The 26,493-nt window shown below is 34.9% G+C and overlaps 3 protein-coding genes across 3 annotated transcripts in view; 2 read left to right on the forward strand and 1 right to left on the reverse strand.

Moving 5' to 3' along the window:
- Window positions 1-47: 47 nt before the first annotated feature.
- Window positions 48-13,446, forward strand: LOC144835646 (uncharacterized). Its single transcript, XM_078690721.1, has 20 exons — window positions 48-297; window positions 549-887; window positions 1,470-1,700; window positions 2,829-3,025; window positions 3,166-3,495; window positions 4,372-4,506; window positions 4,736-4,821; window positions 4,907-5,027; window positions 5,518-5,590; window positions 5,861-6,036; window positions 6,566-6,584; window positions 7,481-7,819; window positions 8,333-8,563; window positions 9,747-9,943; window positions 10,191-10,502; window positions 10,879-11,013; window positions 11,734-11,819; window positions 12,000-12,120; window positions 12,586-12,658; window positions 12,841-13,446. Exons 2-20 carry the CDS (start codon window positions 549-551, stop codon window positions 13,027-13,029), a joined length of 3,390 nt encoding a protein of 1,129 aa, XP_078546847.1. The 5' UTR covers window positions 48-297; the 3' UTR covers window positions 13,030-13,446.
- Window positions 13,447-14,751: 1,305 nt separating this feature from the next.
- On the forward strand, window positions 14,752-26,120 carry LOC144834759 (stromelysin-1-like). Its single transcript, XM_078689674.1, has 7 exons — window positions 14,752-15,259; window positions 21,961-22,238; window positions 22,567-22,856; window positions 23,325-23,483; window positions 24,641-24,765; window positions 25,017-25,419; window positions 25,772-26,120. Exons 1-7 carry the CDS (start codon window positions 15,173-15,175, stop codon window positions 26,041-26,043), a joined length of 1,614 nt encoding a protein of 537 aa, XP_078545800.1. The 5' UTR covers window positions 14,752-15,172; the 3' UTR covers window positions 26,044-26,120.
- The window catches only part of LOC144834764 (large ribosomal subunit protein mL44-like), a 186,910-nt gene continuing 183,300 nt past the window's right edge, over window positions 22,884-26,493 (reverse strand). The window contains exon 10 of the transcript XR_013611005.1: window positions 22,884-22,923. The gene's annotated coding sequence lies outside the window, so the exon portion shown is untranslated. The remainder of the gene's footprint in view (window positions 22,924-26,493) is intronic.

The raw sequence follows: 26,493 nt of genomic DNA on the forward strand, positions 1-26,493 counted from the left end.
AGGTCTAATCTGAGCCTGTGTGATACTAAAAATGATTAAAAAATATTGGATGGTCATAAAAAAAAGCAGCAAAACCATATTTGGTTAACTACATGTATTGCGAGTAGTAACTAGTACACAAGACGTTTAACTTTGAATATTAAATATTATTAGCTCATTATATTTTATATCCTCATTTATAAACATCATGATGACACAGACGTAAGCCAATATATCATTCGATTCCAGGTATTCGGAGGGTAAACAATTTGAGGCGAAAGCAAGAAGTACCAAAACGTAGCAGCTGAAAAGTCTAAGGTAGGCCTAGTAGTAGTTACATTAGTAATTTATTTTTTTAATTAGGGGAGAGAAAGGGTGGGTGGGGGTGGGGATAGAGAGAGCTTGTGTACGTTTATTCGCGCGCTATACAAAAAGACTTCTTCTTGCACGGTCCAATGAATTAAACCAACATTAAAAACAAACATTAATTCACTAAAATGTAGTTATGACTGCTGCAGTAACTGCAGTAGAAAAATTGACATAATCACTAAAATACACGATATTCATAGATGGATGTTGACGACATTTTAAGAAGTCTCAAACCATGGGGAAGATATCACTTGACGTTGCTGTTGGTGGTGTGTGTATACGGGACTATGGTACCTGCACTTCACATCGTGGCTTTCATCTTCATCATGGACACACCCATACATTTCTGCAAACCATATGAAGGTTTTAGTAAATCAGAAGCTATTCCGATAAGTAAGGAACACAGTGATACTATAGTTGAGTACGAGAGCTGTTTGATATATGGATTAGACAATGGCACGTTAACGAATGAAACGATAGACTGTCCGAATGGACATGAGTACATGTTGAACAACGGAGAATCAACAGTTGTTAATGAGGTTAGATTCTTTGTAACTAGCCTATTTCAACAAAAACAGATTTCTCTTTTTTTGTTGCCATTAAACCCGTCCAAATCTGCTTTGTCTTCAACTATAGAATTCGTTTTCCAGTCAGTTATGTCAGTCAGTTTATTAACATATAGTAATATACCATGAACCCATCTGCTAAACTTAAAAATGTTTTGGTTATTAAACACATCACACACGTGCTAGGCCCACGATAGCTCTGGAAAATCTGAGTACCAAATGTATGACCAATCGAGCTTAGAGCATGGACCTATAAATCTAATTTATAGGCTCATGGTAATACTAATAGAAAGATGGTTCCGTTTACTCTTTATTCTTTGTATTCCTTATTTAAGTGTGCTACGCACGGATAGAAGATGCAACTACAAATATATGGGATAGGCTTAATACACTACATCTTGATGTAGGCCCTATGGCGTCTTAACAACAACCTTCATCTCTCTACTATTGTTCTACCAACGCGTTTCTGCGTAGCCAGCTGTAAATACTAAAAGTAAAATGTAAATTTAAAGGCAAAAGTTATTAATGGTAATGAATCATCAATTTTGTTTATAGCTTGATTTAGTATGTGACAAGAAATTATTGGCAAACACCGTTGTGTCGGTGTACTTCTGCGGTGTTCTCGTTGGATCAATAATATCGGGGATAGCATCGGATTATTTCGGAAGACGAAATGTTTTTCTAGCATCTTATTTGTTGCTTGCTCTATCTGGAATAGCATTGACTTTTACTACGTCTTTCTACTCATTTACTGTTGTGTGGTTCATTACAGCCATTGAAGAGCAGGTATGTTTGTTCTTTATTTTTTTTAAATTAATTTTTTTTTTGGACCATAATATTTAATGAGGGTGATCCATCCAGCAATTGCTGATCATTAGGAACCCTCAGAGGTTCACAAGCCAAACATATACACAAGATGCTCTACATAAACAAAGTCTTATTACATGTCTTTGGGAGTACGGTGGAGTTGTAATTTTGTCCTTAGAAAAAATCCTGACATGTGACGGGACTTCAACCCAGGACCCGTGGAGTGGTAGCCAAGCATCATAACCACCAAGCCACAACTCCACTCCATATTATAATAATATATTTCGAGAATGTGAGACTTCAACAAACGATTTCCATCATTTAATTTGTTCATTAAATTTACAAAAAATGTGCCTACTCAAACGTTGAAGTTGAAAATAATTGATAAGCAAAACGTGGTCATGGTTGAGTTTTCACACTGTAGACGAAAAGTCGGCATTAATGTTTATTTCAGCATTTCCGATTCTGCAGGTTAGTAAATTGTAGGCCTACTGTATAGGAATATACTTATACTCAAGCGTTAAAAGGTCAGTTTAGCGGTTAAAAAATATTAAGCCATTAATTTTTATATAGGTGGTGTCAAATGACGTTCAAAATTAAGTGAGTTTTTGAATGATGAATTATATTAAACTACTGTGGAGTAGTTTTGCGTCAGGGAGTTGAGTAATTGGTCAGATGAATTATGTTCTCAAATGAACGAAGTACACATTACGTCAGAGTAGGGCAAAACATCTGACCAATGATGAATTAGCTTAACCCCACGTGTTAAGCTTGATTTCCAATATGAATACGCAAGGACGTAGACCAAGCGAGTTGACCAATGACAACCTACAGTTCGAATAATCCATCGCTTGTGATTGGTCGAATCACTAATTGCATTACGACCGTGCGAACCTAGCATTATTAGTTGGCAGCTAAAAAACATGACTCCACATGAATTCCAAAGCAGAACGTGTAGCCTGCACGTGTGTTACGTGTGACTTTCATTTCAAACCTTCACATTGAATGCTATAGGGCATTATTTTCTAGAAGCAGTGCATTATAGTATAATTAAAACTTATAGCGAAGTTTGCTACCATAATTTATAACGTTTGTATTATTTTTCAGTGTGTAAATGTTCCTTCATTCGTACTTTTAATGGAAATGTTTCCGCCTGAAAAACGAGCGCTTGCAGGGTCAATTTCTAACGTGTCATGGGGTGTAGCTATTGCCTTTCTGCCTCTGTATGCGTATATTCTGCGTGATTGGAGACACATGCAGATTGCCATTTCTGCACCCGGTCTAACATCAGTCATTCTTTGGTGGTATGTAAAGATACAAGTTCAAGTTTTTTAGGCATATTTGAAAGAAATAACAAAAAGTATACAAAAGTAAAAATGTTATGCAAATTAGAATATAAATCCATGATTTACGGTATATTAACAAAATAATTATATCTAATCAGGTTTATTTACGAATCTCCAAGATGGATGATATCAAAAGGACGTCTGACCGATGCCAACAACGTCTTTCGTAAAATTGCCAGATTCAACAAATTAAACGAAATCAACACACTTGATGATGTATTACCTAAAATTATGAATGGTGAAACCGATTTAGGCAACAAGGAATCAGAGGATAATAAAAAGCATTCTAACATGTCTCCTCAGCAGACGAGAAATGACGTCACTGGCTCAGCAAGACTAGATGTGACAAAAGAGCGAACATATACAATGATTGATTTATTTCGTAGACCAAGGATGTTGAGAAATACGCTTATTGCTTACTATATATTGTAAGTTTACGTATTTGCAAAATAAAATAACTCTAACAATCTTTTATAAACTAAACATCTCTTCTTACCAAGATGATCTCCACCACCTCTTCTTGCCAAGATGATCTCCACCACCTCTTTTTGCCAAGATCTCCACCATTTATTCTTGCCAAGATGATCTCCACCACCTCTTCTTGCCAACGTGATCTCCGCCACCTCTTATTGCCAAGATGATCTCCACCACCTCTTATTGCCAAGATGATCTCCGCCACCTCTTTTTGCCAAGATGATCTCCATCACCCCTTTTTGCCAAGATCATCACCACCATATCTTCTTGCCAAGATGATCTCCAGCACCTCTTCTTGCCAAGATGATCTCCACCACCTCTTCTTACCAGGATGATCTCCACCATTTCTTCTTGTCAAGATGATCTCCACGATTTCTTCTTGTCAAGATGATCTCCACGATTTCTTCTTGCCAAGGTGGTCTCCACGATTTCTTCTTTTCAAGATGATCTCCACGATTTCTTCTTGTCAAGATGATCTCCACGATTTCTTCTTGACAAGATGATCTCCACGATTTATTCTTGCCAAGATGATCTCCACGATTTCTTCTTGCCAGGATCATCTCCACTATTTCTTCTTGCCAAGATCATCTCTACCATTTCTTCTTGCCAACATGATCTCCACCATTTCTTCTTGCCAAGATCATCTCCACCTTCTTCTTGATAAGATGATCTCCATCACCTCTTCTTGCCAAGATGATCTCCACCACCTCTTCTTGCCCAAGATCATCTCCACCTTCTTCTTGCCCAAGATCATCTCCACCTTCTTCTTGACAAGATGATCTCCACCACCTCTCCTATTTTATAACTTTTACACCTTTTTTGTCATATAGTATGGTAATTAGCCTGGTATACTATGGTATGGCATTAAACAGTTCCAATCTATATGGTGATAAGTATCTCAACATGTTCTTGGTCTGTTTGGTTGATTTACCAGGCGGAATTGCTACTGTGTATTTACAGCCGAGGTAAGCTCTTGTTTTCGTACTTGTCATGGTTGACCACCGGGAACCGGTACGGTGCCACATAATATCTCTGATATTAGCAGATATGCCAAGAAAACAGCCAAAAATGCAACTCATATGATAGTCTCTCCTATAGAATGGAAGGACTCTTTTGTTTGGCCCTTTACCAGAAAGAAATGTTAATTTGTATTAACATTAGCATCATCATTATTATTATTATGATTACTTGCAGGTATAATAGACGTCTGTTACTCTTTGTCTTACTTACTGCAGTATCGTTTTTTTCATTTATTACCGGATTTACAACTTTAATGTTGAGTAAGTACAGTATTTTCATACAGTATTATCATGTTTGCATCCCTACTTATTATTCTTCACAAATATTGTTGGGTTTATTTTTTAGATAACAGTACCAACCTATTTCCAATTATACTAACGTCAGCATGCTTGGGTAAATTTGCAATTATGGCGGCATTTGGAATTGTGTGGCTTTATGGAAATGAAATATTTCCAACGGAACTCAGGTATTATAGTTTATTGTTTAAAATGAAGTATATTGACAAACTGCGAAAGTGTACCTTATTTCGTATTCACGCACTAAAAATTCTCGATATAGGACGCGAAATACGACCAAACGACGTGCTGATGATCTTCTCCAATATACTGTGATTCATTATAACAAGGCCAACAGCCATAAGTCACGTGCTCTCAGAAAAAAATGAACTTTCAAAAAGTAATGTACTTTAAAACTTTTCTGTACATCAAAACAGTTAAAAAAGTACAGAAAAGCGATACAACGCATAGTGATACCGGACCGACAGACAGACCGACAGACCGACCGACCGACTAAAAATGTGCCTTAAAATTTTGTATCTAAAATTAGGACTTTTAACTATAATAATGTACTGATTCCCGATATAGTTTGCTTGTAACTTATGTTACATTAGGTACCCTGCCTACCGTATTAGGTTTTACAGAATGTTTGTAATGATAAGATATACAACTCTTTTGCAGAAATACATTGTTTGGAACGTGTTCATTTGCAGCAAGAGTAGGTTCCATCATAGCACCGTTTGCCATGACATTGGTACGAACACTTTGCTATTATAGGCCTACTGTACCATTTAAATATGTTTCTGAACAGTACACATTTTCTTCTAATGAACTATTGCCATTAAAATGATGTCTCCAATCACGTAAAACTTTTCTGTGGCAGATAAACACATAAGTGTAAGGCATCACGTTATAAGCACAGCTCTGACAACACTCTTCAATAAACTTTGGAGCAAAACGAGTTGAAGAGATTCACCTAATGCCTCTTTCGAATAACTGATTACTATCTATACTTTTCTCATAGAACTCATTGTTCGATGGTGGAGTAGAGATTTTATTTGGAGTTTTGGCAGCTATTGCCGGCTTGGCAGTGTACCTACTTCCAGAAACACGCAACAGACCACTGCCTGCAACTATGGAAGAAGGAGAAATGCTGCATGCCGGGAAGACCAAAGCAACACGCGTGGAAATTAATACCAAGTCTATGTTATAAAGACATATTGATATTTTCTTCAGCTTATTTCTAAAGACTGGTAAAAGCAGAGTGCTTATTTCGTAAATGATACGCTGTTCAATTTTAAGCCAGTGAAGTTCATCCTATACGAAGTTGTAATACTAAAAATGATCATGGTAAAACAAACATTGCGTTAAATGTTTATCACCTTTTTTCCCCTTTTTTATATAGTTTATTTATTTCTAGAATTTCATAAAACAATATAAATTACATTACTCGCTTACATTAAAAATGAATAAAAATAAATAAAGAAACCTTTAAAAGTTACAAAATGTATGGCTGTTATGTTTATCATTGTCACTAATCTTGCAGTTTCACAGCATTTTTGTTATTATTATCATCATCAAATTATTATAAAAAAATAATCATATGATTTCGAATGTTGTACTTTCCTTTAGGACAAGATGGACCCGGGCGGGTCTCAACGTTACAAGGCTCATACGTTCTATTAACACGTCTCAGCTTCAATGTCCAAAATTTATTATGTTTTTCTAGGCCTAGTAAATATAAATCTGTATTTCGATGATCTCAATTATCCTCAACGGCTCCAAATAATCTCCTTTGTTTTTTTATTGGTAAATTGACAGCAGTTCTTAACCTAAGTGTACGGCTTTACTTTATTATTAATATAATTAAAGTTATTACTATATTAATTTGTTCTTAAAAACAACAAAAGCAATACCGACAATATATTATTGTTGATATTACATGCAGGCAATGAAAACTTGTATACGTTTGACGAATACGAATATTAAATATTATTAAGGCCTTTTATTAAAATTTTAATCATTTAACCTTTTATAACCCTACCTGCAAATGACACTTATTTTTGTGCCAAAGCAAAAGCTGCATTGCGAGGAGAAGGTGTTTAGGCTAGGAGTAGGTTACCAAAACTTAGCACCTGAATATTGCAAATGTCTAAGGTGAGTTGTAGTTACATTATGTTTATTATCATTACATTCATAAGAATACCATTAAATTAGTTTTTACCTCTGCTGACAAGGGCGAATATCATATACAGAACTGTACTGAATTGTCCTATATACTGTGGCCTATAACACGACCTGGTGATAAAAATTACTCTACTGCAGTTATTGCGATAGATTTATAAAATATATATATAGCAAGATGTTTGTGTTAACCATTAAAACTAAAAGTGTACGTTATTATTGTAGTAAGCAAAGTAGTTTTTGCTGCAACTGATTAATCTTTAAAAATGTTACTGATGAATTTGATCAAATTGTGATGACATTAAAAATTAACAAAAATGTAATAAATAGTGAAAATAATATGATGATTTTATGGTGATGACATGAAAGATGATAGTAATATGAATAAAAGTGGTGTTTACGTCACAAAAGAAAAAAAAATTAAAAAAAATTTACTGATCTTTAAAATCTATCATATTAGATGGATATTGATGAAATTTTAAGAAGTCTCAAACCATGGGGAAGATACCAATTACTGTTGCTGTTGGTGGTGTGTGTATACGGGACTATGGCACCTGCACTTCATATCATTGCCTTCATCTTCATCATGGACACACCCACACATTTCTGCCAACCATATGAAGGTTTTAGTAAATCAGAAGCTATTCCGATAAGTAAGGAACACAGTGATACTATAGTTGAGTACGAGAGCTGTTTGATATATGGAATAGACAATGGTACGTTGACGAATGAAACGATAGACTGTCCGAATGGAAATGAGTACATGCTAACTGTTGGAGAATCGACAGTTGTCAATGAGGTTAGTAGGCCTATCTTTGGTCATACGCAATGTTGTTGCTATTATTTAAAGATGTATTGTCCCTCAAAAACATGAACAAATGAAAATTATTAAAATCAGACTTTTAAGAAAGTTATTCACTTCCGTCGAAAAATAACCACCGAAAAATACTTCTAAAATGATAAAATAAACAGTTAAATTCAACCAAAACCCCAATTTGACTATTGTTTGGTTTTAAATTACAGTTTTTTCAGGTATATTAACTACACTATATTATACTCACTGGAAGCAGCAAAGATTAATGATAAATTTTTGTTATCAGGATAATACAAGTAATCAAAAAGGAAAGAGGAGGAAAACAATAATGATTAAAGAAATAACATATATGAAGTTGTGTAGCTAAAAGACAAATATTACTGATTATTTGTAATGTATTTAATTATGATATGAAAGAATAAAGGTGGTGGTTCACGCCACAAAACAGAGAGAAAAAAACATATACTCACTGAAACTTTATGAACGTTTTCCACTTAGTTTGATTTAGTATGCGACAAGAAATTAATGGCAAACACCGTTGTGTCGGTGTACTTCTGTGGTGTTCTCGTTGGATCAATAGTGTCAGGGCTAACATCAGATTATTTCGGAAGACGAAATGTATTTCTAGCAGCTACTTTTTTGATTGGTATAACTGGAATAGCATTGACTTTTACTACGTCTTTCTATTCATTCGCTGTTGTGTGGTTTACTACTGCCATTATAGAACAAGTATGTTTTAATGCGTTTATCTTTTTGATCTTCTTCCCTTCCTTTTACTAACATTTAAAGCGCTACTTCTTAAACAACCTACATATCTTCTTGATCTTTGTCCCTCCTACATCCCTCTTGCTTGTCTTCGTTTGGCTGATCAAAACCTACTGGTTGTTCCTATAATAAACACCAACTTCTATGGACAAAGGTCTTTTATGTTCTCTGCTGCTTCTCTTTGGAATTCTCTCTCTCGACATATTACTAAATCAGCATCTATTGCTAACATCTAATACAAGCGCCTTTGATTTTTACTTCGGTTTAGTTGATACTGGCGCTATACAAATACCTAAATTATTATAGTTCTAGGACAAATTATATGAAAGTTTCAGGGATCAAATGGCCTTTGTTCTCATTCATGTTCATGAATTTCCAGGATCTCTCTGATATGGCCCTGCAGTCATAATGTGCCAGTACCGGTATTATTATCTGGGACTTTTCTTGCCTTGTTTTTTAGCCTTGCTTATAAATACAGTAATATAATTGTATCGCCGTAAGATCGGAAACTGTGCCAGTTTATGTTTTTACTATGTAGCTTGTGAAGTGATAAAATAATTACACCCATTACCAACCATTTTGTCGATTAAGTTTAACGTGAAAAATTAATTCAAATTCAATTTTATGTAATTCTGCCTAAATCGTTAAAATCGTTAACGGCTGCCAATTAATTAGTTGGCGGCTGTCGTAAAAGAAAGAAAGAAAAAACAAGATCTAATAGAATAGTTACTGCCACAAAAACTTATGCTTAGTTCCCACTTGAGACGCAAGACAAGGACGTAACGCTACGTAAGTGAGTTGACCAATCACAAGCGATGGATTATTCGGTTGCTTGTCATTGGTCAACCTGTTTGCGTTGCGTTTACGTCATTGCGTTACGTCCTAGTGGGAACCAAGCTTTACATTTATATTTATATTTTAATACAAACCAGACCAATATGAAAATGAATATTATTAAAAATCTATCTATATACGTTTTCTCCTATTCTTCGCTTATCAACTGACCAAGGAGGACAGACAGACACCTTCTAATCTAAATCTATATGAAAGTAAAAGTGGGACGAACCGATGAAAAAAAGAACTTATATTATATTATTATTAAATTATATTTGCTACGCAGATAATATAGTTTTTCGTATCTTTTCAGTGTATAAATGTTCCGTCATTCGTGCTTTTAATGGAAATGTTTCCGCCTGAAAAACGAACTGCTGCCGGTTGTCTTTCTAACGTGTCATGGGGTGTAGCTATTGCCTTTCTGCCTCTGTATGCGTACCTTCTGCGTGATTGGAGACACATGCAGATTGCCATTTCTGCACCCTGTCTAACAGCAGTATTTCTTTGGTGGTATGTATAGATCCGATCCTGTATTTAACTCTTTCTGACGCTTGTGATAAAATCACTTCTCAACGTCAACTGCCTGCCTTTTTGGCATAACCCTGTTTTGGGGATGTCCACATCTTCGGTTAAGAAAAGTTCCACAGTTGCTGCAGTCGATTAATTGTCATAGAAACCGTTATTGATCCATCATCCACATAATATTATGTAAATTGCAATATCCATGATAACTAAGAAATTAAATCTTTTGTATCAGGTTTGTTTACGAATCTCCAAGATGGATGATATCAAAAGGACGTCTGACCGATGCCAACAACGTCTTTCGTAAAATCGCCAGATTCAACAAATTAGACGAAAGCAACGCATATATTGATGCAATTCCTAAAGTTCCTAACAAAGAAACCAATTTAGACAGGGAAGAATCGAATGAAAACATGTCTCTCCAGAAGAGAAACGACTTCACTGGCTCAGCAAAATCAGACGTGACAAAAGAACGAACCTATACAATGATTGACGTATTTCGTAGACCAAGGATGTTGAGAAATACGCTTATTACTTACTGTATATTGTAAGTTTACTTATCAACTTATCAACTTATCAAAATAACTATAGCAATAATTAGATAGAAAACGTATTGATTAAACATACTTATTCTTTATGCTATTTTGTTTGCCATAATAATACCGTAATGAAAGAAAAAAAAACGTAAAATGCAGGGCCCCAATGGAAACCAGTTTTTAACTGTTTGGGCTACCCTGGGTAAATAAATGTAAATAAATAAATAAATAAATAATATCTTTTCTAGGTTAAAGAGATAGAGTAAACTATTTATGCTACGTTGCTGACATAGGAATGATATAGATAATCTATTGTATATTTCGTTAATCATCTAGTCTTCTATCCTATATATTCATTATCTATTTCAAATTGTTTTTATCATATAGTATGATAAATAGCCTGGTATACTATGGTATGGCATTAAACAGTTCTAATCTATATGGTGATAAGTATCTCAACATGTTCTTGGTCTGTTTGGTTGATTTACCAGGCGGAATTGTTACTGTGTATTTATTACCGAGGTAAGTATAATCTTCTCCATTCAAATTGTATTTTCATCATTTTTTTTTTACAATTTTGTTTCGCAATGTCACATTGAAATTATATAACCAGCATCTTGTTATCAGTGTGGAGCACTGTGGCGCAGTGGTTAGAGCATTGAACTTCCAATCAAGAGGTTGCTGGTTCAAGCCCTTGAGCAAGATTCTTTATCCACATTGTTCCTCCCCACCCAGGTGATAGAAATGGGTACCGGTATGTAAAAAGTATTGGGAAGGTAAATCAGACTCGCTTGTGCGGGAGGAGTGGCGTACCCCCCACAAACATACACACTTAGAGTGGAGTCTGGCCCAAACGCTAAAGAAATGGAGATGGGCACCACGGCCATTAGCATAGCTTAGGTTTCGACTTTACCTTTTACCTGTTATCTTTAAGTATACTTTAAAATATACAATAGTTTAACATTTCATGAAAAAAAAATAGAGTAACTAAAACAACCGGCCATATTAGACATTCTCATTTTAAAACAATCATAATTTGTATTGATAAATTGTGCAGGCAGCTTCAGATCACACAAGGTGGTCAGCTGTTCGTAAGTGAAGGTTAAAAGGTGGGAGTACTGTATGATAAAAGCACCGACAAGATAATGATAAAAGAGATGAGCAATATGTGCCAAATGTGCGTGGAACCAAAACAGAAATATTAAATCGTATTATTAATATTATTAATCTTATTACTTGCAGGTATAATAGACGTCTGTTACTCTCTGTCTTTCTTATTGCAGCGTCGTTATTTTCTTTCATTTCCGGATTTACACCGTTAACGTCGAGTAAGTATCCTTTGACCAATCACAAATGACAGTTCGAATAATTCATCGCGTCGTGATAGGTCAAAATACTTGTGGTGCGCTTACGTATATGCGATTGCGTCCAAGTGAGTATCCATATTACTCTGATTTACTAGAATGTATACAAGATTATTCTTTACAATATATTTTGTTGATTTCCAGGTGATGGTACAAATCTATTTCCAATCATACTGACGTCAGCATGCTTAGGAAAATGTGCAATTGTGGCGGCATTTGGAACTGGTTGGCTTTATGGAAATGAAATATTTCCAACAGAACTTAGGTATTACAATTTATGCCTACAGTATTATTCTCGTCTTCTTACCTTAAAGCTTGGTTCCCACTAGAACGCAACGCAACGTAACGCAGCGACATATCGACGCAAAGTGATGTAGTGCGTAATCACAAGTGGGAACCGACGACGCAACAATGCTGCAAACATCGCAGGTTTGATGTCACGCAGGCGGGGGAAAACACAATTATCGGAAGAGCATTTTCTTAGGTTGCGTAGGTTGCGTTACGTTGCGTCGTTAGTGGGAACCACGCTTAAAACCACGAAAATTTAACGTACGACGATATTCATCTGCGAAAATGTTGATGTAGGCCTCAAACGAGGCATACAGGCTTTATAATTAAATGTAAACATTAACATTAAATGTTTACTTCATTTGCTCGTATTGTACCGTAGTTTTTCTTTCAACAGAATGTTTGCAATGATAAGACACACAACTTAAATTCTTATTTGCAGGAATACAGGATTTGGAACGTGTTCATTCGCTGCAAGAATAGGTTCTATCATAGCACCGTTTTTCTTGACATTGGTATGAACATTTTGCTTCATTCATTCATAATTTTCTTAATAATATTTCAACTACAATTAAATGTTCTAAAGACGTTTTTCAAATTACATGCGATAGATAACCACATTTTTAAAGCATATAAAGTAAAAGAAAAGTTGAAGAAATGTCTATTATTATTGTAATATCTCTACCTTTTCTCGTAGAACTCACATTACGATGGTGGTGTAGAGATTTTATTCGGAGTGTTGGCGGCTATGGCTTGCCTGGCAGTATATCTACTTCCAGAAACACGAAATAGACCACTACCTGAAACTATGGAAGAAGGAGAAAATCTACATGCTGAGAAGATCAAAGCAACAAGCTTGGAAATTAATACACAGTCTAAATTATAAACATATTCCTTTTTAGGTTTTTCTAAATAAGCGCCCTCTGGAGGTTATATTATAAAAAAACTTTTCATCATAAATAGAGCAAACTCAACGTTTTTATTTTTATCAATTGTATTATAAAATACTAAAACATTACAATTAAATAGTTTTTAATTTTTTCAGGGTTTTTCAGTTGAGCAATGAGGATTTGTTCACACGTAAGTCGCAAGGCTGGCATAACGTACGCCTCCCTTGAACTAGGCAGTGGTGTGGTTAACGACTTGCGGCCTCGTACGTGTTTCTATAAAGTGTAAACTTACATTAACGTTCTTTCATAAATCGCTTCGGGAAATATTAATTCTCTCGAGCAAAATATCATTCCCTCGGGGATGTCAAATCTTATATTCCACCTCTAAGCAGACAATATTAGATAATTTAAAATAAGCTTTTTAGTTTAAATTCTCTGGATATGTCAAAAATAAAATGTTTTTAATATTATACATTTTTCTTTCTTCATCAGCCAAATACAAATAAGATATGAGGAAAGGTAAACATCATAAGTACAATGAAGGTCTTATCCTGTACCCAGGTGAATTGAATGACTAATATTAAGTTATGGGATCTTGTTAGCTTTACGATCCGGTCAAACAAACCACAATAAGCATAACGTATACTGTGCCAACAAAGTGGACTTTTTGTTCTAATAATTACCTCACATTCCTACACAAGTAGTAATAATAAAATGATCGTGGTAAAACAAACCTCGCTTTAATTGTTTCGTTATTGTCACTAACCTTGCGGTTACAGAAAGTTTTTTCTTCTGAATATCATATACTTTCCTTCGATAGCTTGAATTTTTGGGAAAAATAGACCCTGCTAACTGTTATATAATGTGCATGCTCACATCAGACGTTTTTAACAGGGGTGGAAGAGGGTTAGGCAAGACTTAAAATAAAATCACTTAAAACCCGGGAATTGAAAGGATGGACTGAGCATGTTTTTAAACCACCACCTGCCTTATTTACTATATATATATATATATATATATATATATATATATATTAATATAAGTTTACTATAAATATATATTTACTGTTATAGAGTAATTATAAATCTTTATTTCAACGATCTCAATTCGCAAATACTTCAAATCAAATCTAATAGAAACTTGACTAAAATTATAAGTATACAATAATACTGAAAATGAATAATGTCTTACATGTTAACGTGATGTAAAATCACTGTTAGCAACATGAGTAAGTGGGTAAATTATTAGGTGACATTTGTATACAATGCTCTGAGAAGGCAATGTGCTTTATAAACTGTCAATTACGTACTCCAGTGATTATTTTGGCATATAATAATAGTGAAAAAAAGTGAATGCGACCGATCTCACAGACAAACCGACATAATAGATTTCAATACGAATCGGAAACATACGCTTTGAAATGAATATTTGAGGTCACACTATATTATTTCTTTTATTCAATTATTCTTTACACGCGTTAATCTTTTCAACGGATCTTTCCATTATCCGTTTATTGTCAAATAAAATATATTATAAGTATATAGTTAAACAAATCTCGTTTCCGTTTGCACACCATATAAGGTAAGCCGCTTAAGTTCAGATGATCTCATCTTATGAATATTCATTTGGTCAATAGTTCATAATTAAAACGGATATGATAATGAAGTTACTAGTGTTACTTTGTTAATTAAAGGACATTGATAGAGTTTTCGTTTTGTCTTAAAGTCAGGTTTAAAGGTTACGTGTGCGGCGTGTGCGGGCCAGTCATTCCGTAACATTACCAAAATTCCCCTCAGGAGTGCATTGTAATGTTCAAATAGTGACTCATACTCAGGTCACGTTACCAACTAAACGCATCAATGGGCAATTACGTCATCAGCTCCTGTAGGCGATCCTGGAAAATCAAACAATCGTGAAACAATATTGGCTACTGGCAGAGAAAGTGCACTGGTCACAAACCTCAAGTCGTCTTACTCTCCATTTTTTTTAAACGATCTGTTTTTAACAAGAAGTCTATTGTGCTCGGAGTGGTAAAGAAGAGGCTGCATCCTAGTAGATAAGTCATATTTAACAGGCATACGAGTCGAGAAGTTCCATTTATCAAGTTTTACAGGCGATCTTCGAAACGAAGATACAATAATGAAGTCGGTGTGTTTAATAACAGTGGGCATTCTTGGCTGTTTAATATGCTATTCAAGATCACAAGAAGAGCTTACATTAGGAGTGGTAAGTATTTTGTTCTTTTTAGTAGCAGTATTAAAGGCAGTCGGTCTGTTGGTCCAATAGATAATACAAGTCTACACTAAGATCTCGCCTAGACGTCCGTGCCTCTGAAACACGGATAAATACACTGTCTTAATCCTAGTAATAAACAAGTTTCCATCCAACCAATCCATACAGTAGTATAATAAGCAATTACAAGATGTTAATACCATGTATAATATTGTTCTAACTCGGGAACTAAGGTCTTTAAAATTGTAAAATCTGAAGTTCAACGTTTGATATTTTCACACCATAATACGGATAATATTTAATACTAAGGATCGGAACTATACGTATACTTAAGGGCCTACTATATTATCGAATGGATGTAATGTTTACAACAACAACATGTATTTGTTTGTGTTCCTTTCTTGTTTACTCCATGTTTGTTTAAACTGACACTATTGTGTTATGAATATAATAGTTTAATATTGTTCCACTCTGAATAGTTTACTACTGTCATGGAATTCCTCACTCACAAAGCATGATTGTTCTCAAATCCCACGACTAGGCAAAATCTAATTCAGTTTAGGAGTGAATTTCTATGACATCTTGAATTTGTATACATTTCTGAAATGTATTATTTATTTTATTTTGATCACTTAATCAAAGGAATGGATTATTATTGTAGGCCTACATGATTGTAATTAAGGCCATAAAGGTATATACCTCAATGGTAAGGCATAACAGAAAGTTTCTATTAAAAAAAAAAATACGTAGCTTTCAATGATCTAACAGTAGTTTGGTAACGTTGGTTAGGGGAGATCCAGGTTGTTGCGTCTGGACTCAATTTTGGCAGCTAAAATGAAAGTTTCTGTTTTTAAAAAACGTAGACAGAAATGTATATACGCTGATTTTTGCAAATAGCTGAGTTTTAGAAAAGGCCTTCAATGCTCATATTTTCATTAGACCCTAAGTTTCCGTTATTGGGTTAATATACACATGCTCAGTTGGAGCTCTCAAGTTGCTGGGTCTCCAAGGGACCTGTGATAAGCTAGAACACAATGAAACATGTTTCCAAGGTCTTCAACTTCCTCAGATTTCCACAAACTTACCATTCGCCATTACTAACGAACTTTATAAATTGAACATATCCTATCATTGTTCGTAATTACAAATATCAAATGCGAGGTCAAAGGTCAACATTTTAATTGTTTCTCTTAATATTTAATATGCAAAAGTTCCATTAGGAGTGTTAGAGTCTGAGATCAAGTTGGAAGACTGCAGTACGTGTCTCTACTATTGGTGCACTCTGCGTGTGAACAGAGAATAAGATATTGTTTGGTTCCAGTTTACAGTTCTGTTTTTACAAGGTCTATATATTCAAATCAAATCAATATATTCACCAAACTCATGAACATAGACATTTATTTATTCCTTTCAGTGAAAAAAAAACACTAAATCTCTGTCTACACTAAGTTTTATGTGACAAAAAATTTGATGTGCCCAGACATATTGATATCACATCACTACCATATTAGGGAATATCACGACCATATTAGGGAATATCACGACCAGATTTGGGCACATCACAAACTAGTTTGATAGTGTACAGATATTTAGGAAGGGCAAGAGCTATAGCCAAACCCATCTCTCTCCAAGTTTGTATTTGGCCTACGAACAATGATAGGATATGTTCAATATTCATTAATATGGTGAAACTGTATCTCTTAAATGTGTTTTCCCACAACGTACTGTAGTCTGTCTAATTTCCACAATCAACTTGAGGCATACAAAATATGTATCAAGTTTACAGATAGGTTAAAAAGGCACATATCATATGAGATGACTGATAGCTTCACTTATATCACAGAAATGATGTTTTCAAATGTCACTAATGCAATTACACCGTAGGGAATGTTTTCGTATTCTAACAGCACTATAGGATTGTATCACACTATTGTAGTAGCATTAGGCATAGACTTATATAAAAATGGTCATTAAATATGCAATTTCCGTTATGCATTATGTTTTCATTTATAATGAGGCATCTATAATATTATATTTTGGATGAGAATTCAATCGAAGTACTTTGAACAAATTTGATTTTTCTAAATAAATCATAAAAAAGACTTACAAATATATTCATGACAATTTATCCTGCTTTGTATGGGGTCTAGTAGGCCTACTACTGAATCTTTCCGAAAAGATTTGTACCTTGAGAAAAACAAGAAGGAAATACAGTATAATGAAAATAATATCCATAATAGCAAAAATTGCAATATTCGTATTTTAAAGACAAAATTACCAAATTGTTCTTCCTTGTGTTAAGCCTTGTCTACACTATCAAACATTATGTGACAAAAAAGAGTGATGTGCCCATATATGGACATGATGATGTCATATCACTACCATATTTGGGCATACCACACCATATTTGGGAACATCATACTTGTTTTGATAGTGCATGTAGACAGACCTTTATGCTGACAAAGGTTGGCAGGCCTATTAATTATTTAATGTATAAAAGACTACCAAAATAGTATCTGTTAAACCATGATGATTCATCTGATACACCAGCCATATTTGTCTGAATTTAAATAATTTATTCCAGTAACAAACAACAATTCCAGCTTAGTAAGCTATACAAGTAGGCCTATTACGCTTGAAAGGGAAGGCTTAATTTTGAAATAATACACAACAGTAAAAACATTTAATCTGCTAAAGACATGATACGGTAAAAGTGGAATTGTCGATGGATTCTAAATCTTATTAGGTCAATTTAATAATCCTTTATTGTCTTGTTTATGTGTATAAGTGTAATAATTATATAATAATTATCGAAGGGGTATTAACATGTCTTATTTAAGTGGTTTGCTTAAGTTGGTTCAAGATAATACGATGCTGAACTCAATTAATTAGGCCTACTCAAGAATCCATGTGCATGATAAATATCAACGAAGATATTAAGATCCCTCTAAAGGCCAATTTACACAGACGAACGACAACGGTAATAAAAATATAGAATCTATGTTATTCTTATGACCATTTACACACAGCGTGGAGCGGACGGGCGGTCCCCGCTCAGGATAGATACAGATTTTACGTAGGAAAAGCTACGCGGTTTTCCGCTTACCGTTACCGCTCGTCTGTGTAAATTTGCCTTAAAGCTTGTCCCAACTGGAACATACTGCAAGTACGTATAAGCGCAGCGCAAATAATTTCACACGCGATGAATTATTCGAACTGGTCAACTCAATTGCGTTGCGCTTCCGTCCTTGCGTTACTTCCTAGTTGGAACCAAAGTTGTTGAATAAACAAAAATTGAGTGAATTAAATAATATTAAGTGATCACGAGTTCGGAATACATAATCATATCGTTCGATTACCGGCATATGCAAATTTCTTTTTTTTATTACTAATATTTATTACTTCGACAATCCCATTAGAAGCCATAGGCATCAAGGAATATATGGGTCACTCGTCATACAACACTTAATGTGTCTGGCAGTGTGTCGTGTCGATAGTGATTATAAAAATGGCAAAAAATTATAAATATTGAAGAATTTATACACTTGTCCAGTCTAATTAACATCGAGCTGCACCAAGCTACATTATGGTTTCATACATTAACGCTATCTAGTTCAGTGATAATCAACATGATGATTGTGGGAACTCATAACGATAAAGATATCATTAGTTAGGAAAACGAATCATTAGAAGAAAACGAATCAGCGAATTTCCGGAATCAAACTTCACGATCTTTTGCTTTTGGTTTGTTTCTGATCGAAAAAGATGCATAATTACAAAAATAATATACATGGAATATTATAGTAATAATTTCATTTAGGTTCCACTTCTTTCAGTATGCCATGTTGTGTACATAAATGTGTGATATTAGTCTACTATATTGCTGTGCGATTTATTAGTTTTTTATTATGCAAACCCGCGAGATTAAATAAAATATTAACATTTATTGTGGTTCATGACTAAGGAACGCGCAAGGTCAAGGATATGTGTGTATAAACCATCGGTATGAAATGGCGAGTGATAATCATTAAATATGCACAACATACTGTTATGTTGTTCCCCTGCGTATCATCACCCATCCCTCACCACCATAACATGGCGAGTGATACACATTAAAAATGTACATACTGTATGTAGGCATTGGACTAATCTTCCCCTGCGTATAATTACCCATCCCTCACCACCATAACATGGCGAGTGATACACATTAAATATGCGCATACTGTTAAGCATTTGGACTCATCTTCTCCTGGGTATCATCACCCATCCCTCATCTAGTGATGTATATTACCCAGCCTAGGTTTCAACCATCGGTATAATATGGCGATTGATATACATATATGCACATCCTGTAGGCATTTGGACTCATCTTCCCCTGGGTATCATCACCCATCCCTCATCTAGTGATGTATATTACCCAGCCTAGGTTTCAACCATCGGTATAATATGTCGAGTGATATACATTACCAATGCACACTGTAAGGCATTGGACTAATCTTCCCCTGCGTATCATCCCTCACCACTAGTGATGTATATTTACCCAGCCTAGGTTTCAGCCATCATTCGTCTACGCGCAACATACCAAGCATACTTCTAATGAAACCATATGTTGAATATAATAAATTGGCCTATTACATATCTTCAAATACATATATTATGGTACAGTGTCATTCGAATCCTCTCAAGATATTTCAATGCTCTACGCATGTCTCCCACCAGAAAATTAAAACCTAAATGACAAGGCGTTGTGGCGTATACTGTTGTTCTGGTCCTCCACCCACAAGGATTATCGTATACAGCTGTGGTCTAATTTGAGGACATGACTTGGTTGATTCAACCTAAATGTCTGCTTACATTCGGTATGGGCGGGGCTTATGGGTGTGTATCATTTTTTTCAACAGCATGAATTGGCAAAAATTGGAAACTTTTGTTGTTGAACCCACCTGTGTGAAATAACTCGAAGAAGAATCTAAGGTTATCATTGTATAACATTTTTACTTTTACTTTCTTATTTAACAAAGAGTTTTATTACATCTGTATGTTATATTGTATGATGAAAACATTTTTTACACGTAACATCTTCACAGACTATACTGTATACTCATCGTCAGAAAAATTTATAGATGGCTTTAATATTACGTATGAGGCCTATAGCTTTCGCTTTGAAGGATTAAATTGAATTAACTTGACTGATACTATCTGTCTTCATGTGCTTATTAGCAACCAATGATTTCCTATTCGTCCCTCGTAAATGAGTAAAAGTTGCCTATTAATAAAGAGCTTTCGAAACATGAGCGATACGCCTGAGTGAGGCAACGGGAGAAATCAGCGAATAATCTAACAACCCGAACGGAATTCCGTCACCGATTTGCCAGCATCGGCAATCAGACCCTTGATCGTTGATGAACTGTTCATGACGTTTTGTTGCATATGCATGTGCTCTGTCAATAACTACACTGGTGCAATAGACAAACACAGAATCACCAACATTATCATTCATCCATTATGAAAAGACCAATGAAATCATCTTTCTTCGTTTATCAATATCTTTTCATAACATTTACCTTCCAGTTTATTTTTTGTTGTTGCTATTGTTATTAATTGTAATTGTATAAGTATTTAAATTTGTATCCGTTTTTGTCGACAGGACCACAATGCAAAACAAGTATATTTCTACTTGATTGTGTATAATCCTGTATAAATATGTTGTTAAATAAATAAATAAAAAAAATAATAAAAAATAATCATGATGATAATCATTGTTCTGTACGTCATTGATGTTATCATCGCATAATAATAACTCGACGTACCTGGTACTATTCAAGAACAGTATCCACAACACTGCACTGTGTATAGAATGTTTTCTGAAGTAACAAAACATGAACATTGCATACATCATATTTACTTTTTAACTAAGAATGGACTTCGTCAATGACCTATTAGCGCCGAACTGGTCCCTATACACCTTCAATATAACTATGCACAGGAGATTTTAAAGTTGAAATCGCTTCCTTTTTAGAATCCGAAATTGGTAGTCTTTGCTGATATGGCAGCTGATGACGTAAGACTGTCTTATTGCAGACTATGAGTCAGTAACAGGCTGACATAATGATGAGAAATGAGATAGAAAATTATTAATTAGGCCTATAACAGACATTAGGTTAAAGCTCACTGATACAAAAATGCACTCAAGCTTGATCAAGTTGCTGTTATTATTATAAAGAAAAATATTAATTGATTAAAATTTCAATTTGAGGAATAAGTTGGCTGCTATAATAATCCGTATTTTATATATTACATAAGAACGTAACTGTATGATATCAAATCCGTTCTTTGTACTGTATACTGTATACATGAATAAACATATCGCCAAAATCTCTACAAAAACAGTATTATATATTTTGTAAGTTCAATCGCTATTTATAGGACCAAATCATTTGTTATATTTTTCTTCCTAAGCAGAACAAATATCTCCTGAAAAGTAAGACTTTTTTTGTTCCTGAACCTAACACCATGCTTCTCTCAGCAGAAGATAAATAGTGTTTTAAATAACGTTATGGAATCACAATTAACACTTATCCTCGCCATTAACCATGATCACCACCACCATCACCACCCTCATCACTTGTTTCTCTAAGTTTTGTTGCACTTTCTAACAAGGGTTTTAAAGTTATACTTTTCTTTTATGTTTTAAGGATTTTATGAAACAATATGGATATCTAAACCCACACGGAAATGCTGAAGATTTGATGACAAAAGAAGAATTCAGCGAGGCTGTTAAGAATATGCAACTGTTCAATGGTTTACCACCTACTGGTGAATTAGACGCTGCTACATTAGAGTTGATTAAGATGCCAAGATGTGGTGTTCCGGATCCTGTTGATTCTCCTAATAATGGGTCTGTACTTGGAGGACGTCTCAAACGCTACGCACATACTGGTGGACGATGGGAGAAAACGCATTTAACTTATAGGTACCAATTTTGTAATATTCTTAAAAATTATTTTTAAAATATTGTCTTGTCTCTGGATATTGTTTATTTTTGCACACAGTAGGGTAGTAGTCCAAAATGTTCTTTTTAAAATATTGTCTCTGTCTCTGGATATTATTTATTAGTGCATTTTAATGTTGAGTTTATATCGTGTTCAATGAACAATACCAAGCTTCTTCTTGTAAAGATAACCAGCTCTATTCCATTAGCATCACCATGCCTTCGAGTATTCCACATTAATTTGTCATCTAAATGCTCCAAATACAGAACGTGTTTTCCAAGGTCTAAAGAACTGTTTCTTTTCCAACAGGATTGTCAACGTGTCGCCTGATCTCCCCGCAAACGACCAATACGACGCCATCAGACGAAGCTTTAAAATCTGGAGTGATATCACACCACTAACATTTGAAGAGTTAACAGAAAATAAGTTGGCAGACATCATGATGTCATTTGGAAGATACAACCATGGTGACTTGTACCCGTTTGATGGCCCGGGTGGTACGCTAGCTCACGCATACCCACCGCAAGATGGGTTCGGAGATCTTGATGGAGATGTCCATTTTGATGACTCTGAGTTTTACACCGTCAATAATGTTAGAGGTAGCCTATTATATGTTTTTTTTCATTAATTGGAACACTCGTACTAGGTCAGGATTGAACCCTGAACCTTGGCACAAGCATGTTTAACAACTAAAGCTACAGCTCCACAATTTTGGTGTTGATTGTGTGTTGTGTTGACTTTACATTCTTTTCATCAACACCATCATCGTGGCCACAATCAACACCAAAATTGTGGAGCTGTAGCTTTAGTTGTTAAACATGCTTGTGCCAAGGTTCAGGGTTCAATCCTGACCTAGTACGAGTGTTGTAACTCACAACTTATTCCACTCTACTCTCTCTCTCTCTTAGCCTCAAATGATAAATTATAGTTTATACATCCTGTAATTGGCGAATTTCTTATTGTTTGTTTGATGCCTAGAAAAAGACAACAATCATCATATCAATATCAGTACCATATCCATCACTATCATTGTCGTCATCACTTTTCATTATTATCCTTGGTCATAGGTATCAACTTGTTACAAGTAGCAGCTCATGAGATTGGCCATAGTCTAGGTCTTGCTCATTCATCAGACGTCAATGCCCTCATGGCGCCATTTTACAGGGGATACGTACCAAACTTCAGGCTACCTTCCGACGATATTACAGGCATCCAGTCATTATATGGTAGGTGACTAATTACTTGTATTAATTGTGTATAATATTGATAATCAGTCAATATGACAAAGTTAACAAAAACAATTACATCAATGACGTCACAATGGTGTACTAATTAATCAAATATAACATGTAATAAGAATTACAGTACTTTATTTTATGTCTCATAAAACGCAAAATAGGCCCGCATTTAAAAATGAACTTTTCATCCTTCCTTTGTCCCTGATGACTCATGTTAAACTTACCTGTTTTATAAAAAGACACCCGTTACTATTACCGCTATATAGTACATCCTCTTAAACAAAGGTTTTAAAGATTATTTTTCTAAGCGTCAACTGGACATCATTATTGAACCGATTAGGAACTTGACAGGATATGCCTGTGTAATTATGACACTTTCAAACCACATTGTTAAACCATTGTGTTTGGTATAAAGATTGGAATACATCCAAGGCATTTCCTTATCTTATGCCAGCATAATCGATATTCCTAATATTGAGTGTTATGACTCATCTCGACTGTGATGATATGTAAAAGAATATTTTGCACGATACAAAAATATCATGCTATCTTTTGACATACTACCATTTAAGGCTTATTTTACCTTGCTGAGATAAGAATATGGATTATTATTATAATTATTTTGGGTGGATTATACTATAATACACTGTTTATAAAACCAGTGTGCCAGAAGGGCATTAAATGTGCTAAAATGTTACCGTGTTCAGTTCTTGTGTCCCCATCCCGTTGCAGTTTAGCTATATCAAAATAAAGTATAGGTATTATGGTAATTGATTCACTAATACGAAATCAAACTTTTTTGGCGCCAAAAGTATATTGCCATGGTGGAAATTGCTTGCTTACCAAAGACGTCCTATACAGCTGTAAAGCGTGGTTCCCACTAGAACCAAACGCAGCGACGTATTGACGCAAAGTGAAGTATTGCGTAATCACAAGTGGGAACCGACGACGCAACACAGTGCTGCAAACATCGCAGGTTTGATTTCACGCAGGCAGAGGAAAACACAATTATTGGATCGAAGGGAATTTTCTTATGTTGCGTAGATTGCGTTACGTTGCGTCGCTAGTGGGAACCAAGCTTAATGCCTGCAATACGTAAGGACACCGTTAGTATCGATTTAAAAGTAAATCTTTTCTTCTTGCAGGTTCAAAACCAACAGGAGGGGGAAAACCAAAACCGCAACCAACTTACTCAACTGGAAACCCGTTGACCTGTAACAAAGCATTCAGTGCGATTGGATACATCAGAGGCGAAATATTTGCATTTAAGGTGAGGAGGTGTTGTTATTTTAAATACAAGATAGGTAAAGGTACCATTCAAGTCCGTAGCCATGTGAGGTTGGGGGGTTCGCGGGATTCGAAAGTGCCCTTTTCAAACAGAGATTATCAGCGAAAGTGCTATGTAGGCTACGGGAAAGGTGGAAATACGAATGTAGTCTTTATAGGCCTAATACATTTTTGATTAGGCCCAAACATGTACTTCCTTGACGTGAATTTCTTTATTCCTTCTTTTAATTTTAGGAAGATAAATACTGGCGCTTACGCAAACCCAATGAGTTGATATCAAGCGACGAAGGTGACATCAGTCGACAATTTTGGCGTTACCTCCCTAAACGTGTAGATGCCGTATACGAACGCTATCACGATAGTATGATCATCTTCCTGAAAGGAGGAAAATACTGGGAATATTATGGCCTAACCAAACATTCTGGACCAAATAAGTTATCTACGCTAGGCTTACCGCTTCATATCGATGCCGCCGTGTCCTGGGGCTACTATGGAAAAACATATTTCTTTAAGGGGAGCAGAGTGTGGCGATTTGATGAGGTTGAGAAGAAGGTTGATAGAGGGTTCCCTGCACAAATAAAAGAAGTTTTCAAAGGTGTACCAGATGATATTGATGCTGCTTTCCAATATAATGATGGTAAGGTTTCTTTATTATTACAGGAACGATCTAGACTTATATACATTACGTCATTTGGCCACCTCAGTCCTACCTACCTCCCTAATGACGTCATAAGGCTTAGTCTGATCCTAGCTGGTCGGCGCAAAGTCGAAAGCTCCCCCTATTAACTGATCATTACACTGTTTTTCTTCGGTAATTTTACCGGTAATTTTACCGAGTTGTATGACGAATATTAACAGAACCGTACCAATGGTGATGGCGACGATGATGGTACCAATGACAAATTCATTCATGACAACAGGCCTACGTCGTTAATGTTAATTTTTATTTTATTAAATTAATGAGTTATTTCGTTTTTCCTTTGTCATAGGTTACACATATTTCATCAAAGGAAGACAATATTATCGTTACGACAATAAACGTGAAAGAGTGGATAATGGATTCCCTCGTATTTTTGGCGTAGACTTTTTCGCATGTCGGACGGAGCAGTATGCAGAAAACGGAACCATTTACAATGCGGACGGAACTTTATATATGTTGAATACAACCGGCATTTATCCTGATAATGCGGCTAATATAGCATATAACGTACCAACATTTTTATTCACTATTGTTTTATCTATCTTCTTAATATTCTTGTAAAAAATTGTAATTGCTATACGTGTCAAACCAAAGTAAAATACTAGCTTAATCTGCTGTCGTTGGAAAAATTGGTTGTTGGTAAAACTTTTAGTAAACAATGCGAAGTAAACTAAAGCGAAATTGAATTCCTCAGTTACGTTGTATAAGTGATAATAGTTTCTTTATACTATAAAAGTATGTAACCCTTACCAATAAACAAAAAAGACGAATGAAAATCGTGTTATAATAGACACGTTTTAGATTACATAAGAAATTATTTAATATTCGTAATGAAATTATAAGTAATTAATCGTTATTTTTTAAATAGTGTTTTTTTTTCAATGTAACAATACACTGAGATGTTCTATATCTTTGTGTATCGTTGACGTTATTTAAAACTATTAGCCATATACGAATTTTAGTAATTTATTAACTATTTATGTTAGAAAAACATTCTAAAATGTATTGGCA

The sequence above is a fragment of the Antedon bifida genome, chromosome 2 (genome assembly GCF_963402885.1).
Source record: "Antedon bifida chromosome 2, ecAntBifi1.1, whole genome shotgun sequence".
NCBI lineage: Eukaryota > Metazoa > Echinodermata > Crinoidea > Comatulida > Antedonidae > Antedon > Antedon bifida.